Source organism: Haliotis rufescens, unplaced genomic scaffold (assembly GCF_023055435.1).
Source record: "Haliotis rufescens isolate VD_foot unplaced genomic scaffold, xgHalRufe1.0.p SCAF_139, whole genome shotgun sequence".
Lineage (NCBI taxonomy): Eukaryota > Metazoa > Mollusca > Gastropoda > Lepetellida > Haliotidae > Haliotis > Haliotis rufescens.
Genome location: NW_025963823.1, coordinates 257,893 through 276,985, shown reverse-complemented (window position 1 = coordinate 276,985; position 19,093 = coordinate 257,893). Strand labels below are relative to the sequence as shown.

The window sequence follows — 19,093 nt, the reverse complement described above, 5'->3', positions numbered from 1 at the left end:
TTAACTTTAGTATGTGACTACAGACACAATGAAAACACATAATCAACTGGAAATCAGAAAAAATGAGCTCCAAACACATCGATTCGAACCTGTACTATGACATTCCAAACTTATTCGATTATTGTGGCCATTTTGTCACATATTGCAAAAAATCGAAGATGGATTTTCAAAGTGTGTCAGTGAGCCTTCAGATGAAGCTGATGAAATATATTCTCAGTAATAAAGGAATTTTGATCAACTGATGTTGGTATATTTGATATCAAAGACACTCAGGTGAGATATTTTTTAATAAAACATTTCGAGGTTTTTCATGTATTAACGTCCCATACCATTACATATAGTTTAAGTAAGAGGTGGTCGAGTGTCGAGGCTTGGTCACCTGGTTGATGCGTGTCATCTTATTCCTATTGCGGTGATTGATGCTCATGATATCAATCACTGGATTGTCTGTAATCAGTGCTAGCTAATTTGGTCATTGACTATTTCATGAAAATCCATTTGTGCAGTTCATGACATGATCTACTTAATTGTTTTCAAATAGGGCTGGGACCAGTCCAGATGTACTACCTGGGTACCCACCCCCCCATTACCCGACCCTACCCGGGTACCCACTGTAGGTCTCAGATGTCTCAAAATGTCTGATTGGGATTTCTTTTTTCCACAGCAGTTGGAAAACATAGTTAGATACATGTATTAAACGATCTGGTCATGCATACACTGAAGTTGACTTAAGTTATATCTTTATTTAACCATATGAACATCAGAATGAATGGGTTCATAGTCAGAAAGAAATGTGAACATAAGTGACGTGTAGTGTAACCATAGAGTTCTAGATAATTTTTGTCATTAAACAATTACCACGTGACTAACCATGGGTCCGGGTAGTCCGGGTAGTCCTGTGGGTAGTCCTGTGGGTAGTCCTGTGGGTACCAGGGTCCTACTCAGTACCCCCAGCCCTATTTTCAACCAGGAGAATGATTGAATCTGTTGTGCTTACGTTTCACACTCACAGTTTGATGTTTATTAAACTTTATTAACATTATTAATAAATATGTTGAGTATTTCTGTGTTGTTTCTTAAAGTCTCTACTTGACATGACATGTGAAACAGATCAGTAGCGGGTAAAACCGCCACGTGCCGGATGACCCATTCCACCCTACGTCTCCTGCCTCCAGTCAGAATAAGGAAAGACGACTGGACTCTAAACGTCCCAGATGTACTGAGCCCCTGTAAAGTTGCCCCTTATGGTGACCAAATCCAGAGAGATACACCCCCAAACCATTACTGAGTCCCTGCCGTATGCAATAGTCGGTTTAATGTTCCTGTGGGTGTAGGCCGTGTTCCGGTGCCTCCAAACTCTCGTTCTTCCATCAGTGATGTGGAGCAGAAAGTGACTTTCGTCTGACCAATGGATCCGTCTCCATGTTCTCAGATTCCTGTTCTGTCACGCAATACACCTGCTAAACGAGCAGCTTTGTTGTGATCTTTCAACAAGGGATGCTTAATAACTGGTCTAGCCCTCAGTCCTGCTGCTTTTAGCCAGTTTTGAAATGACGATTGGGCAACCACAACTGTTTCAGCCTAAAAAATTGAGGATGGAAGCACCATGTTAGCACAGAGAGGAGTATCTTATCAGAGTACAAGATCTGATTGTGTTCATTGCTGCATTCCGCAATATTCCAGCCATATGACAGCAATCTGTAAATAATCGAGTCTGGACCAGAAAATCAGAGAGCCTGACCACCTGATCCCGTAAGTCGCCTATTACAAGCATGGGTTGCTCCAGACAAATTCTAACCTGGATCTTCACGGGTCGATCTGATTGTACAAGATCCCAAATTGCACTGCCTCTGGTAGCAGTGAGATTGGTTTTATCCTGGAATATCAGCCGAGGTGAAAACAGAAATTTATGAAAGAAGCCAAGAATGCCATTATACAAAATCAATTTATTCAATGATATATGCAATTTCATATTGTTTGAACTATAGAAATTCACTCACTTAAGTTTCCATAAATGAAATGACAGTGATTCTTGGTCAGATTTGTATTACATGTTGGTTGCAATATTCCAGCTAAATGATGTCTGCCTGCAAAACTATTCAGGACCACCCAAACAGGTGATTGATGAACGATGTCCCACCCTGTGAGGATATGATGACATAATATCAACCGATCCTGACCACCTGATACACTTTGTTGCCTTTTACGACAAGCGTAGGTTGTGGTCCGTGTACGAGGGGATAACAGGCAAAGGATGCCACTCTGCACAGGGAGTAAGTGAGTGAGTGAGTGAGTATGGTTTTACGCTGCTTTTAGCATAATTCCAGCAATATCACGGCAGGGGGCACCAGAAATTAGCTTCACACATTGTACCCATGTTGGGAATTGAACCCGAGTGTTTGGTGTGATGAGCAAACGCTTTAACCACTAGGCTACCCGGCAGCCCCGACTCGGATCAAGAGTGAGTGAGTTGGGATTAACGCCACTTTTAACAGTATTCCAGTTATATCGCCACGTGTCAGCTTAATGTGGGAGAAAAGCCCAAAGTGGTGCAGGTCTCAGAGGTTTACCACTTCGGTGAAACCCACGAGCACGGGTATGGTGCCGACAAACCTAGAAACATAATCAGGGCGAACCGGGATTCGAACCCACAATCATAGGTTTCTGGCGTGGCCAAGGGACGCAACTCTGCTCTGATCAAGAGGGCAAGATCCTAACTGGATGAAGTAATGAAAGGTTGATCTTAATGAATGAGACACACAATCTACATACAGACCAAGCATGGTAGAAATACTCAACTGAAACATTTAAATTGTACATAACTTATTGAAGCATAATACAAGCAGTGTGTGGGGTGATTGAGGAACAATCATTCGGGAGGGGGAGAAATTATTTTGAAATAAATAGTTTGTTCCAGAAAAATATACTTTGTCCTTAGGTTTTACTGAAAAAAAATAAACTGAGCTGGACATGCTGTGAGTTGTGAAAAAACTATGCAAGCACATCCCATATCTCTGTTCATCTGACAGGAGTCAAGCGGCATGATCAGAAAATAAAACAGAAGAATTTAATAGTCATTTTATTTACCTGCTTGTTGATATTGGCAGATGAGAAAAAAAAATGCAATGAAGAAATCAAACAAAATTTTAATCAATAAACCTCTTGCCACTGCAAACATTTCACAAAGAGGAGAAAAAACCCTGAAAGAATACTACAGTAAAAATATCTGACATCCTATTCATTATTATCTTCTTTACTTCAATATCGTTTAAGATAATGTTACAGTAATAGTACCGACTCTACATGGCACCAACTACAGTTTGCTGGCTACATTTTCATGACACCCTAGAGTTACAAAGCTATCCTGTACACTACTCTACACCACAAGAACTACTCTACACAGGTGTGTGTGTGCGCGCGTGCGAATCAATTAATCATGTCTGGACCAAACAATCCAGTGCTTGTCGTGAGCAATGATCCCGTCCGGGTACGATGACATGCCGTCAACGAAGTTACCAAGTCGGACCACCTGACCCCTTAAGTCGCCTCTTATGACAAGCACAGGTTTCTGGGGACATATTCTAACCTTCAATCTCAACGGGAGTGACAGTGTGGTAGAATGCCCTACATTCCCCTTGTTGCCGAGACACTGGAACAGAACCCAGAACTCCTGTGTAACAAAACACTATCCACTGGGCTAACCCACCAGCCCCTTATGACATGAATATGTACAATTTATACATACTTGTTCTTAAGGCAATAATTTTAACAAACTGAAGGGCTACACAAATACATTCAATAAAACATCAGTAACCATAGTAACAATATTTTAAAATATAAAATGAATCTAAAGGAATTTTAGGTTTATCTATGGTATATTTGAGGCAACTGAAATAGTAACAATCTTCTTTGCCTTGAGACATATATTTAGTCATCTTGAAGTACGTCTGTAGTGGAAATGACATTTCTGTCACATTTGACTAAAAACAATACACAATCGGTTACCACAGTGACAGGCATGAAACAGACAACCTAATAAAGAAATCTTCTATAAAGGCTATCTGTTGCCATAGTAACAACATTCAGCTGCTTCAACAGTCATAACTGTACTGAACTGACAAGATCCAAGATCAGCAAATGAGTGAGTGAGTGAGTTGGTAGATCTCTCATGTGAACAACAGGCTGGGACTTACAAGCTGAACATTTGTGCAAAACCCTTGACCTGTTGTGGTGTACTCTGGCCCTTTCAACCCCTAAAACCACAAGAGTGAGTGAGTGAGTGAGTGAGTGAGTTGGGTTTAACGCCGCTTTTAACATTATTCCAGTTATATCACAGCGTGTCAGCTTAATGTGGGAGTAAAGCCTGAAGTGATGCAGGTCTAAGACGTTTACCACTTTGGTGAAACCCACGAGCACGGGTATGGTGCTGACAAACCTAGAAACATAATTGGGGCGAACCGGGATTCGAACCCACAATCATAGGTTTCTGGCGTGCCCAAGGGATGCAACTCTGCACAGCGAATCGCGGCGCCTTAGACGACTGGGCCACCCGTGCCCCCCAAAACCACAAATGGATTGATGTGATGTAGGTGGCTGATATCATGTTGGCTAAAGCCCTGTTCAAAGACCCCAAGAATTAGTTTGTAAATATTTCATTGTTACAATATTCCACTGTAATGATAATATCCCTGAAAAACTAATCCGTTATTTGTCATTTGTTTTGTAACAGTGTCAGATGATATAATTCTGAGTCTTTGTATGCTGATTTATCCAAATAAATCTTAATGAATTCAGCAACTGTCCACATTCCTTTATCATTTGTAAATAAAAATATCACATGAAATCGTTGTTCAAATGTGGCACACCAGTTTGGCTTGTAAAGAATCCAATCCAATGTGTAACTTTAACGAGAATACCCACACACACCAATTTGACACATAATTATTTTCTTACAAAATGGGAAACACAGTTACACTTGTCTTTCTTTCAGAGTATTGTTTTGTTCATTTAAGTGAGTGAGTGAGTATGGTTTCACGCCGCTTTTAGCAATATTCCAGCAATATCAAGGCAGGGGACACCAGAAATGGGCTTCACACATTGTACCCATGTTGGGAATCGAACCCGGGTCTTCGGCATGTAAAAACGCTTTAACCAGTAGGCTACCCGACCGCCCCATGTTCATTTAAGGATGCCACACCTAATACTGATTTATCAACACAGTGACATGGGACCCTGTGATTCTGGGGACCCGGACAGATAATTTTGTGACTGTCTACATACAGGGTGAGTGAGTGAGTTGGGTTTAACGCCGCTTTTAACAGTATTCCTGTTATATCACGGCATGTCAGCTTAATGTGGGAGGAAAGCCCGAAGTGATGCAGGTCACGGACGTTTACCACTTCGGTGAAACCCACGAGCACGGGTATGGTGCTGACAAACCTAGAAACATAATCAGAGTGAACCGGGATTCGAACCCACAATCATAGGTTTCTGGCGTGCCCAAGGGACGCAACTCTGCACAGCGAAGACGCATTTGACGACTGGGCCACCGTGCCCCCACTACATACAGGGATTTATCAAAAATTCAACAGCCAAAATGTATAAAAACGTCGTTTTGTTGGAAATTGGGACTTTCCTAAAATCCTATATTCTTAATTACAAAGGAATTTTAAAATAGCATTCAATGCAATAATTTAAAATTAAGTATTAAAGCCTTTAATACATACAAGTCACCTCCATCAAGCCACATTAGTTATTACTGTAGTTGCCAGAATTGGGAAATTGTGTTAACCATTTGAGAAGCATTGCTGACATTTGCTGTAGATGTAGGGCTGATTGTATACCTATAGAAAGTGTAAGTACGAGGTGTTAAAGAGTGCGCATGTATTTTTCTAAATAAAACAATAGGTATACAATATCGATAAATGCTATGTGTGTGTCTATTTCTGGGATTTTATCGAGTATTTGCATCTTGGAAATTTTCATTCGACCTCAAGCTAACGCTTTCGGGTCTTGAGATGAATTTCCAAGATGCAAATACTTGATAAAATCCCGGATATAGACACACACATAGTATTTATCTTCTAAATATCAGCCTTTGACCAGTCTAAATAAAACCCTGACATATAACAAGGGCGCCGCGAATAGCTGTAATAATGCTGATGCTGCGTAAAGCAATACTGTAAATCTTGAAATTAATGCGTCTCCTAATTTATACAACTGCTGGCCCCTAGTCAATAATGCGACTCAATATCAATGCGACTCCCCCACTCCTTCCCCAGTGGATTCCTACCTTGACACTAGCGGGTAGAAGTGATAACTCACAGGATGCCTATTGTGTAACTTCAGTTCTCTGAATGACGTTATATACATTGATGCGATGTTTCATTAATGGGAACAAAGACTACTTGCATTTGTCACATTTAATTCACGCTTGCGTTAATTTCAAGGTTTACGGTATTTATTCATTCATTCATCAAGAGGCATCATAATGTACCCAGGTTTAACATGTTTAAGAGTGAGTGAGCGAGTGAGTGAGTATGGTTTTACGCCACTTTTAGCAATATTCCAGCAATATCATGGCGGTGGACACCAGAAATGGGCTTCACACTTTGAACCCACGTCAGGAATCGAACCCGAGTCTTCGGCATGATGAGCAAACACCTTAAGCCACTAGGCTACCCGACCACCATCAACCCCCCAACCCCCAGGGCATGCTGGGAGTGGAGCCGCCCTTTACAGCAGACTCCACTGTGTTTCATATTCACTAAAACCTCCAAAAGATGCTGCCAACAATCATATGGCCTTGACCTGTATTCTTGAAGTGAAGCCCTTTCATGTGTCAACTGAGCCAGCTCGAGCCAACACATGTATTGTTTAGTCCTTTGCATATAAAACAGGATAAAAGTCTGAATGTCCCTGTTCAGGGCCTGTACACTTCTGTGGATACAAGTCGTTTCTTCTTGATTGACTGCCACAACCACTCCGGGGTCACAACCTTGGCCTTGCCACCCACTGTGCCAATCTGGAAAGGAAATTAGTAACCATGGTAACATGTTAATTTTCTTTACATGGAACAGGTGAGTGAGTGAGTGAGTGAGTGGAAATTGCTGTATAATGCATCAGCAGGTACCAATGCTTTCTACTGGACACCTATCCACCATGTTTGTTTGATGCTACCAATAGACTGAACGCAACAGCATTATTAGTTGAAAAAAAGGATGTAAAGCTAAAAAAAAAAAAGCAGAAAAAAGTGTTAAACCCCCTGTTATTTTTACGAGGCTACAAAAATGCATGGCGTCTGAAAAACTTAGAAACTATGGCACGGGATGTGCACATCCCTTACCAAAATTGGCAGGAAGGTGTCCGGTATACTGCATTCTTGCCGATCAGTAATACGGCACCTATTTGTGGCGATACAGGGGTAGTTCATCTGCACTCAGCAATATTCCAGCTATATGACAGCGGTCTGTAAATAATCAAGTCTGGACCAGACAATCCAGTGATTAATATCATGAGCATCGATCCACTCAATTGGGATCAATGACATGCATCAACCAAGTCAGCGAGCCTCACTCATATTGCTGGAATATTGCTAAAAGCTTGTGAAACCAAACTCACTTACTATTACACAGTTATTCTTTCAATGAAGTTTCAATATCAAACAGGACTGGAAACATTAACTCACCTTTCCCTTAGAAGACACAATATGTGTAGCTGATCCCTTACTGAACTCTGCCAACAGGTCACCGTCAAAACTAGCCACAGTTAAGGAATTCTCAAACAACAGAACAAGTACTTCTGGCATACATAATTTGAGGACGTTGTTTAGGCCAGGCTTTTTGTACTTTTAGGATTACAGATTTTTCAGCCCAACGTCCAAGGTTGGAAGAGGGGAAAACAAAAGAAAAAAAGCTAGATCCATTTTTTTTAATGCAGAATGCCTCTGGCATACTTTATAACACATTCTGTGCTCAAAAGACCGCCATTTGTGATAAAGCCCCTTGTAACAATAAAAATTCTACCACTTACATCACGGACAATTGTCAAGGGAGACTATTCATGTTCGGCTTCGAGATCAACAAAGATCGATTATGTATCTCTTTACTAGTTTACATCAGTAAAGTCATATGTTTTTTTTTAAAAGGTGATGATAACAAATAAAATAACTGAATACAAGGCTATTGGTGAGGGAAAAAAATGGAAATCTGATTTTTTTTATCTTTTACATTTTCTCAAAAATTAGAGTCGGGGGTCCATAATCTGAAAAATATAAAACGCCTGGCCTAACGGATCTATCCTCAGAATTTCTTTAGAAGATACTTGGCAGTTATGGAAAGGTCTAGCATGAAAACCAAAGTCAGGAACTCTGGGATTCATATTCATGAAGCGACAGTTACCATGGTTACTAGTCTGTTAACGTAAAACCTTATTCACTGTCCAAACAACCATATTGAGAAAGGTGACTAGAACCTTACTTTTTGCTGTGATGAACACCACATCAATCAGTTCCTTCACACATAGGCTGAATATATGTTACAGTACATGTGAAAAATGACTGAAATTTTCACTAAGCCAAACTACATAATGCAAAAATATTTCACTGACTTTACTATTATTTTTCCATTCATTATATTATGATAATGAATTCCAAATATGTTTATGCTCTATTTCATCACCCAGTGACTGAAAATGATAGGATTAAAAGAAAATGAAAGTCAATGTATATATTAAAAAATATTTGGCTTCCAACAATTAATATATGTCAATAACTAGTCAATTGTGATGTTTTTAAGCACTTTTGGACCTCCTGATAACTTTTAGTTAATCTGACTGAAAACGACGGACATATTTTGGTGTTTTGTAAATTGCCAATATGAAAATGTCTGTCATTTAACACAATGACTGTAACATATACATATACCGGTAGTCCTACAACTGTTACTGTCAGACACCTAGATAGTTAATCTCAGCTCCTATTCCCGGTGTTGAGTGTGGCCTCGTTTGTTTGCGTGTTGTTTACAGCTGAGCATCAACGGTATTACAGCAACATGAAGGCAAGCTGCAAATAATCAAGTCTGGACCAAAAAACTAGTGACTGATATTATTAACAGGTGAGGTGGTGAGGTAAAATGGGGTTTAACGTCGCGTCCAAGATTATTGCACTTATATAGCGACGTGCATGCACGTGTAAGTATGTGTGTGGCTGCTTGTACTAGTCCGGACTGATGCCGATTTATAGTGCTAGCCCACTGAGATACCATGCCGCAGTTTAACATGAGGACCCCACTCAGACACAGTATACTGACCCCGAGCCGACCAGTCCTTGTTTTAGCCCCTTAATGCCGAGCGCCAGACAGGGTAACAACAAGTACCATCTTTTAACGTCTTTTTTTATGATGTGGCCGGGGATCGAAATCCAGACCTTCCGCTCTCCGGGTGGACACTCTACCACTAGACCACAGAGGCGGTCTATTATTAACAACATCAGCATTGGGGTACAATGACACTCAGACAATCAAGCGCCAAAACCTGACTACCTGTTCCATTACATGGCCTTTAATGATCAGCATTGGATGCTGGGGATCTATTCGTGTTGGTTGGTTTGTTGGTTGGTTTGTTGTTGAACGCTGCACTCAGCAATATTCCAGCTATATGACGGCGGTCTGTAAATAATCAAATCTGGACCAAACAATCCAGTGATTGATATCATGAGCATCGATCCACGCAATTAGGATACAATGACATGTATCAACCAAGTCAGCAAGCCTGACCACCCGATCCCGTTAGTCGCCTCTTACGACAAGCATAGATGCCGTTTGCGGCAAGCATGGGTTGCTGAAGACCTATTCTACCCCGGATTTTCATGGGTCGGATCTATTCTAACCCTGAGTCCCCAGGGCGACTCCTAGATGTAAAGGATACGCTATGATGTACCGCTTGAGCTCCTTGAACTTCTCGGTGCTTTCTGGCAGGAATATCTTGCAGCCTGTGAAGATGTTGGGTAGGGTCTTGGAGGAACTGGCTACCCCAGGGGTGGGGGGCTTGGACGGTGACTTGTGGGGGGTGCTGCCACCTGCTTGGTGATAGAAGGCTGCCTTGTGGGAGGGGCTGGACTGGTAGCAGGAGGAGCCATACTTGCATTCTGGTTTAGACTGAAATACATTGTCGCACATGAGGCAATACTGCCGAAACAGACTGGACAACAAATTAGTGAAACTTTAGCATGTTGCTTCAGACCTTCTGCTCACTCGCGCAGGGTTTAATACGACTCGCCAATGTGAGTAATTTTAAGGGCCCTTGCAGTATATTCTATATCCAATCACAATATCGGCAGATATCACAATACATGAAGAATTCAGTGGTTTAATGCCGCTTTGAACAGTATTCCAGTTATATCACGGCATGTCACATTGATGTGGAAGCAAACTCGAAGTGATGCTGGTCTTAGGACGTTTACCATTTTGATGAAACCCACTAACAGGGGTATGGTGCAGACAAACCTAGAAACAATCAAGGTGAACCGTGATTCGAACCAACAGGTTTCTGGTGTGCAACTCAAGGGATGCAACTCTGCACATCAAATTGTGGCACCTTAGAAGAATGGGCCACCCGTGGCCCCTCAGATAAAAGTTTTTTTTAGCCATAGCTTTCATATCGGTTTAATATTCAGTTGTCTGGGTTGAACTTGTTACTATAAAGTATGGTAGTGGTCAAGTCACCTTCTTGGTGGGTGTGGTCAATCCTTCATCTTCTGCTTGTCTCTTGACCGGTGTTTTCTTCATGGGGATGTCAACGTCCATGCTGTCACTGTCGCCGCTGCTGTGCTTCGCACCATTACCGTTACTTTCATCATTGCCTGTCTTCTTGGGGACTTCAATGTCTGTCTTCTCCTTGGATTCTTTGTACAGGACCTGAGTTACAAGCACACAGCGTTATAATGAGACACACTGTAGAGTTAGCATTGTACAGGGCCTGGGTAGAAGCATACAGCGTTATAATGAGACACACTGTAGAGTTAGCATTGTACAGGGCCTGGGTTAGAAGTACACAGCGTTATAATGAGACATACTGTAGAGTTATCATTGTACAGGGCCTGGGTAGAAGCATACAGCGTTATAATGAGACACAGTGTAGAGTTAGCATTGTACAGGGCCTGGGTAGAAGCACACAGCGTTATAATGAGACACAGTGTAGAGTTAGCATTGTACAGGGCCTGGGTAGAAGCATACAGCGTTATAATGAGACATACTGTAGGGTCAGCATTGTACAGGGCCTGAGTTAGAAGCACACAGCGTTATAATGAGACACAGTGTAGAGTTAGCATTGTACAGGGCCTGAGTTAGAAGCACACAGCGTTATAATGAGACATACTGTAGGGTTAGCATTGTACAGGGCCTGAGTTAGAAGCACACAGCGTTATAATGAGACACAGTGTAGAGTTAGCATTGTACAGGGCCTGGGTGAGAAGCATACAGCGTTATAATGAGACACAGTGTAGAGTTAGCATTGTACAGGGCCTGGGTTAGAAGTACACAGCGTTATAATGAGACACAGTGTAGAGTTAGCATTGTACAGGACCTGGGTAGAAGCACACAGCGTTATAATGAGACAAACTGTAGAGTTAGCATTGTACAGGGCCTGGGTAGAAGCACACAGCGTTATACTGAGACACACTGTAGAGTTAGCATTGTACAGGGCCTGGGTAGAAGCATACAGCGTTATAATGAGACACAGTGTAGAGTTAGCATTGTACAGGGCCTGAGTTAGAAGCACACAGCGTTATAATGAGACATACTGTAGGGTTAGCGTTGTACAGGGCCTGAGTTAGAAGCACACAGCGTTATAATGAGACATACTGTAGGGTTAGCATTGTACAGGGCCTGAGTTAGAAGCACACAGCGTTATAATGAGACACAGTGTAGAGTTAGCATTGTACAGGGCCTGGGTTAGAAGCATACAGCGTTATAATGAGACACACTGTAGAGTTAGCATTGTACAGGGCCTGGGTAGAAGTACACAGCGTTATAATGAGACACACTGTAGAGTTAGCATTGTACAGGGCCTGGGTAGAAGCATACAGCGTTATACTGAGACACAGTGTAGAGTTAGCATTGTACAGGGCCTGGGTAGAAGCACACAGCGTTATAATGAGACATAGTGTAGAGTTAGCATTGTACAGGGCCTGAGTTAGAAGCACACAGCGTTATAATGAGACATACTGTAGAGTTAGCATTGTACAGGGCCTGGGTAGATCACACAGCGTTATAATGAGACACAGTGTAGAGTTAGCATTGTACAGGGCCTGGGTAGAAGCACACAGCGTTATAATGAGACACACTGTAGAGTTAGCATTGTACAGGGCCTGGGTAGAAGCACACAGCGTTATAATGAGACACACTGTAGGGTTAGCATTGTACAGGGCCTGGGTAGAAGCATACAGCGTAATAATGAGACACAGTGTAGGGTTAGCATTGTACAGGGCCTGGGTAGAAGCATACAGCGTTATAATGAGACACAGTGTAGCGTCAGCATTGTACAGGGCCTGGGTAGAAGCACACAGCGTTATAATGAGACACAGTGTAGAGTTAGCATTGTACGGGACCTGGGTAGAAGCATACAGCATTATAATGAGACACAGTGTAGAGTTAGCATTGTACAGGGCCTGGGGAGAAGCATACAACATTATAATGAGACACACTGTAGAGTTAGCATTGTACAGGGCCTGGGTTAGAAGCATGCAGTGTTATAATGAGACACAGTGTAGCGTCAGCATTGTACAGGGCCTGGGTAGAAGCATACAGCCTTATAATGAGACACACTGTAGAGTTAGCATTGTACGGGACCTGGGTAGAAGCACACAGCGTTATAATGAGACACAGTGTAGGATAAGCATGATCTTGTCTGTCCGTCTGTGGGTGACTTTATGAACAACTGGGTGGATGAGTTGGGTCTTCTGTTGCTCTTTATGTCTCTTGTGAGATGACAATGTCAGCCTTCTCCTTGGAATATTTGAACAGTGAGTGAGTGAAATAATTAGTGAGTTATGTTTAAATATCAAACACTCAGCCCCCCACCCCACCACCACAAGAGATTTAATGATGTTCTCTCTTCTATATGTAACACAGTACCTTCAATCTGGGTAGATCTGTCGCATTCTCCCAATTCTTATCATCCCTGAATTTCTGAATTCTGGGAAATCTGATTGAGATTCCGTCAGCAGTGTGAACCTCTGCCTTGCTGAACTCGGCTCCGATGATCTCCCAGACTGGAGCCTTCTTGGGGTCGGTGACGACAAAGTCTGGCGTGAGTGGCTTCTTGATGTTGAGCCACATGGGCACCTTGGTGAAGTTCTTGCTGATCTTCACCATGTCCATCTCCTTGTTCAGCTTCTCCAGCATCTTGTCATCCAGACCGCTGCCGCACTTCGTCACCGTGCACCACAGCTTAGACTTGGGGTCGTAAACGCCTAGCAGGAAGATAGACATCATGCCACCTGGTGGGAGAAAGAGGAACTGTGTAACGCAAACTCTGTATGAACATATTTGAGTGACCCGTGAAGATCCGGGGTAGAATAGGTCTTCAGCAACCCATGCTTGCTGTAAAAGGCGACTATGCTTGTCGTAAGAGGTGACTAAAGGGATCGGGTGGTCAGGCTCGCTGACTTGGTTGATGCATGTCATCAATCCAAATTGCGTGGATCGATGTTCATGTTGTCAAACACTGGATTGTCTGATCCAGACTCGATTATTTACAGACCACCATCATATAGCCGGAATATTGCGGAATTATATTCGAATTTGTGCGTGCGTGCATGTGTGCTTGAGTGTGCGTTTTTTAACGGTGCACATAGCAGTATTCCATTAATATCTGGGCCAGACAATCCGGAAATTGATATTGTGGACAAGAATCCACACCGTTGGGATACCATGACACGCAATCAACCATGTCACCAAGCCTGACCACCTGTTCCAATAATTCGCCTCTTATGAACAGCACAGGTTGTTGAGGACCAAATATGACGCTGTGATTACTGGGCCAAATAATATTTTACTAGACTGGGTTTGGGACTACATGGAGACTGCGTATTAGACAGAATACAGGAATATGGTATACACCTAATGCGAGGGATAATGATATTTCAGCACAATTGATTCTCAGTCATAAGGATTTGTTAAAAAAAGAGTGCAAGCTCTATGTGACCTCATACATGCATTCTGTCGTATATTCATATCATTTGTCAGTCAGCTCTTAACACAAGCTTTGTTTGGTACTTTATGCCGCAGTCAGCAATACTCAGGCTATATCATAATAATCATGGCAGACTGTAAATAACTAAGTCTAGGTCTCAGAAACCAGTGGTTGATATTATGAGGTAAGGTGAAATGGGGTTTAATGTCACGCCAAGATTATTGCACTTACATAGCGACGTGCATGCACATGTGCGTGTGTGGCTGCTTGTACTAGTCCGGACTGATGCTGATTTGTAGTGAGTGAGTATGGTTTTACATTGCTTTTTAGCAATATTCCAGCAATATCAAGGCAGGGCACACCAGAATGGGCCACATTGTACCCATGTGGGGAATTGAACCCGGGCCTTCAGTGTGACGAGCGAACGCTTTAACCACTAGGCTACCCCACCGCTCGATGCCGATTTATAGTGCTAGCCCACTCAGATACTATGCAACAGTTTAACATGAAAACCCCACTCAGACACAGTATACTGACTCCGAGCCGACCAGTCCTTGTTTTAGCCCCTTAATGCTGAGCGCCAGACAGGGTAACAACAAGTACCATCTTTTAACTGTTTTTGGTATGACGCGGCCGGGAATCGAACCCTGGACCTTCCACCCTCCAGGCGGACGCTCTACCACAAGACCACAGAGGCTGTTGATATAATGAGCAATCTCAAGCTGTCATGGTACGAGGACGGGCAATCGACAAAGGAAACGAGTCTCAATACAAGGATTTGTACCTGTCTCTCTGTGCAATGCCACAAGCTAACACTGACCCGTGAAGAGCCGGGGTAAAATAGGTCTTCAGCAACCCTTGCTTGCCGTAAAAGGCGACTATGCTTGCCGTAAGAGGCGACTAATGGGATCGAGTGGTCAGGCTCGCTGACTTGGTTGATACATGTCATCGACCCCAGTTGCGTGGATCGATGCTCATGTCAATCACTGGATTGTCTGGTCCAGACTCAATTGTTAACAGACCGCTGTCATGTAGTGGGAATATTGCCGAGGGCGGCGTAAAACAACTATCCAACAAGTTAACACCCCTACCTACCCTTGTTTCCTGTGCCAAAGTACGCCCCCAGGACCACCAGGTCAGCAGAGTCGGCCATACTGCCCTGATGCAAATAGTCTTTCTTCACCTTCAACCAGTGTCGCTTTCCTGGTTCGTAGTTACTCTGGAAACACACAATCCCACATCAGACCAAAAGTACCATGGAAAAGGGGGCATGGTTTGCCCAGTTGTGTCAGGCGCTGCATTTTGCAGTGCAGAGTTGTGTCCCCTTGGCACGTCAGAAACTATGGTCGTGGCTTCGAATTCCGGTTTGCCACAATTATGTTTCAAGGTTTGTCAATGCCAAATGTGCGCTTGTGGGTTTCACCACAGCGGTACACATCTTAGACCTGCATCACTTCTGGTTTTCCTCCCACATAAAGCTGACACGCCGTGATATTATTAGAATACTGTTGCTACTGTTCAAGGTGGCGTTAATCCCAACATACTCCCTCACTCATTCCATTCCTCACTTTTAACAAAATGTAACTCCGGAGTCTGATACAACATAGAGAACCGATAACTGAACCTAGGTGGCGCTTATTGTAGGCGCCACCAAGAGGAGACAACTCTTGTTTCTATTCCTTTGACACTCATTCCTCACATCAACATTGTCAAACAAATCCTCATTTCACACTATGTACATGTGTCTCACATTGACATCCTTCAGCACGAGTCCTTCCAGGCCCTCTCGGAACACCTTGTCCATCATGGACTGGAGGTCACTTGGCTTCTGCAAACAGATGAAGGATACAGCTCTTAGTCTTGTCTTTCCAGGGCAGGAGCAAACAAGGGCATGGATAACTGGGAATAACATTTTTGATTCATGTTGATTGGCTTAAACACAGCAATTAACATTGCAGTTACTACCATTATTGCTACTACTGCTACTATTACTACTGTTACTACAACTACTACTACTACTACTGCTGCTGCTGCTGCTACTACTACCTCTGCTGCTGCTACTACTACTACCTCTGCTGCTGTTACTACTACTACCTCTGCTGCTGCTACTACTACCGCTATAACTCGTTACTACTGCTACTACTACTACCACTACTACTACTTCTGCTACTACTACTACTGCTTGTCATAAGAAGCGACTAATGTGATCGGTTGGCCAGACATGGTTGATGCATGTCATCAATCCTAATTGCGTGGATCGATGCTCATGATGTCAATCACTGGATTGTCTGGTCCAGACCTAATTATTTACAGACCGCCGTCATATAGCTGGAATATTGCTGAGTGCAGCGTTAAACAACAAACAAACAAACAATTGCGTGGATCGATGCTCAAGATGTCAATCACTGGATTGTCTGGCCCAGACTTTATTATTTACAGACCGCCGTCATATAGCTGGAATATTGCTGAGTGCGGCGTTAAAAAACAGACAGACAAACAAACAAAGCTTACCTTAATGTGTTCATACTCGGAGAACATGATTCTGTTGGGTATTTCCTGCATGTTGTCCTGCAGTATCGCCCTCCTCTTCTTGATGGGTCTGAAACCATGGTTACCATCACAGTGAAATCATAGGACTGTATAATACTTCACTGCCCCAAACATTTCATGTAAAATTTATAACCGCCCCTCCACCAAATACATGTAACATTTTATAACCACCCTTCCCCCAATACATGTAACATTTTATAACCACCCCTCCCCCAATACATGTAACATTTTATAACCACCCCTCCCCCAATACATGTAACATTTTATAACCACCCCTCCCTCAAATACATGTAACATTTTATAACCACCCCTCCCCCAATACATGTAACAATTTATAACCACCCCTCCCCAAAATACATGTAACATTTTATAACTACCCCTCCCCCAATACATGTAACAATTTATAACCACCCCTCCCCCAATACATGTAACATTTTATAACCACCCCTCCCCCAATACATGTAACAATTTATAACCACCCCTCCCCAAAATACATGTAACATTTTATAACCACCCCTCCCTCAAATACATGTAACATTTTATAACCACCCCTCCCCCAATACATGTAACATTTTATAACCACCGCTCCCCCAATACATGTAACATTTTATAACCACCCCTCCCTCAAATACATGTAACATTTTATAACCACCCCTCCCTCAAATACATGTAACATTTTATAACCACCCCTCCCTCAAATACATGTAACATTTTATAACCACCCCTCCCCCAAATACATGTAACATTTTTCCATGACACCCCCTCCCTAAAACATGTAACATTTTATAACCACCCCTCCCCCAAATACATGTAACATTTTTCCATGACACCCCCTCCCTAAAACATGTATAATAAACGACCAGTGATCAGTCCCTGAATAATGTTCAAATTCATAACTTTTTTCTGAAAATATAGAACTCCACATGGATGGCATAAACTTTTGCGACCACCCATAACTTTTACTTTGCTGTTTTACCTGTCCATAAGGTTTTCCCCATTGATGTGAAGACAGTCGAACACAAACAGACACACTTTAGCTTCCGAGAATGCAGCTTTCTGAAACACAAAATATTGTCGGACTGAAAACAAAGTCACATGTTCCCTGGAGGTGGTGATTGTATGACGTCTGTCTGTGGTGTCAATCATGTGCAGTGATTTTGTTTGACATGAATCCTTTGCAAGATATTCTAGAACATTTTCATGATTCTATCCATTTTTGACAGGACATTATGCGTCAGAGGCAGATCCAGGGTTGCAAGAAACAGTTGGGTGCACACTAAGTAACAAGGACAACAGACATGATGGACGTGTGCACTCCACTTTTAGATGGGCCAGAGCATATACTACCCAATTTGAAAACATGGCAGGACATTTAGGATAACAAACCATCGATGTTCTGGACTATCAACCATTCCATCGATGTCCTAGACTATCAACCAACAGTCGATGTCCTAGATTATAAACCATTCCATCGATGTCCTAGATTATCAACCAACAGTCGATGTCCTAGACTATCAACCATTCCATCGAAGTCCTAGATTATCAACCATTCCATCGATGTCCTAGATTATCAACCAACAGTCGATGTCCTAGATTATCAACCAACAGTCGATGTCCTAGACTATCAACCATTCCATCAATGTCCTAGATTATCAACCAACAGTCGATGTCCTAGATTATCAACCATTCCATCAATGTCCTAGATTATCAACCAACAGTCGATGTCCTAGATTATCAACCATTCCATCAATGTCCTAGATTATCAACCAACAGTCGATGTCCTAGATTATCAACCATTCCATCGATGTCCTAGATTATCAACCAACAGTCGATGTCCTAGATTATGAACCATTCCATCGATGTCCTAGATTATCAACCAACAGTCGATGTCCTAGATTATCAACCAACAGTCGATGTCCTAGATTATCAACCAACAGTCGATGTCCTAGACTATCAACCATTCCATCAATGTCCTAGATTATCAACCAACAGTCGATGTCCTAGATTATCAACCATTCCATCGATGTCCTAGATTATCAACCAACAGTCGATGTCCTAGATTATCAACCATTCCATCAATGTCCTAGATTATCAACCAACAGTCGATGTCCTAGATTATCAACCATTCCATCGATGTCCTAGATTATCAACCAACAGTCGATGTCCTAGATTATAAACCATTCCATCGATGTCCTAGATTATCAACCAACAGTCGATGTCCTAGATTATCAACCAACAGTCGATGTCCTGGATTATCAACCAACAGTCGATGTCCTAGACTATCAACCATTCCATCAATGTCCTAGATTATCAACCAACAGTCGATGTCCTAGATTATCAACCATTCCATCGA

At 42.4% G+C, this 19,093-nt stretch overlaps 1 protein-coding gene across 2 annotated transcripts in view; it reads right to left on the bottom strand.

The window, feature by feature from the left end:
• Positions 1–6,664: 6,664 nt before the first annotated feature.
• The window catches only part of LOC124149574 (DNA ligase 3-like), a 30,586-nt gene continuing 18,157 nt past the window's right edge, over positions 6,665–19,093 (bottom strand). For both annotated transcript variants that reach the window (XM_048395040.1, XM_048395041.1), the window contains exons 13-21: positions 17,717–17,796; positions 16,702–16,789; positions 15,941–16,018; positions 15,286–15,409; positions 13,131–13,495; positions 10,722–10,913; positions 9,925–10,154; positions 7,688–7,757; positions 6,665–7,024 (exon numbers count right to left, since the gene is read on the bottom strand). In XM_048395040.1, the coding sequence (XP_048250997.1) occupies positions 6,923–7,024; positions 7,688–7,757; positions 9,925–10,154; positions 10,722–10,913; positions 13,131–13,495; positions 15,286–15,409; positions 15,941–16,018; positions 16,702–16,789; positions 17,717–17,796 (1,329 nt within the window). In that variant the 3' untranslated portion in view covers positions 6,665–6,922. The remainder of the gene's footprint in view (positions 7,025–7,687; positions 7,758–9,924; positions 10,155–10,721; positions 10,914–13,130; positions 13,496–15,285; positions 15,410–15,940; positions 16,019–16,701; positions 16,790–17,716; positions 17,797–19,093) is intronic.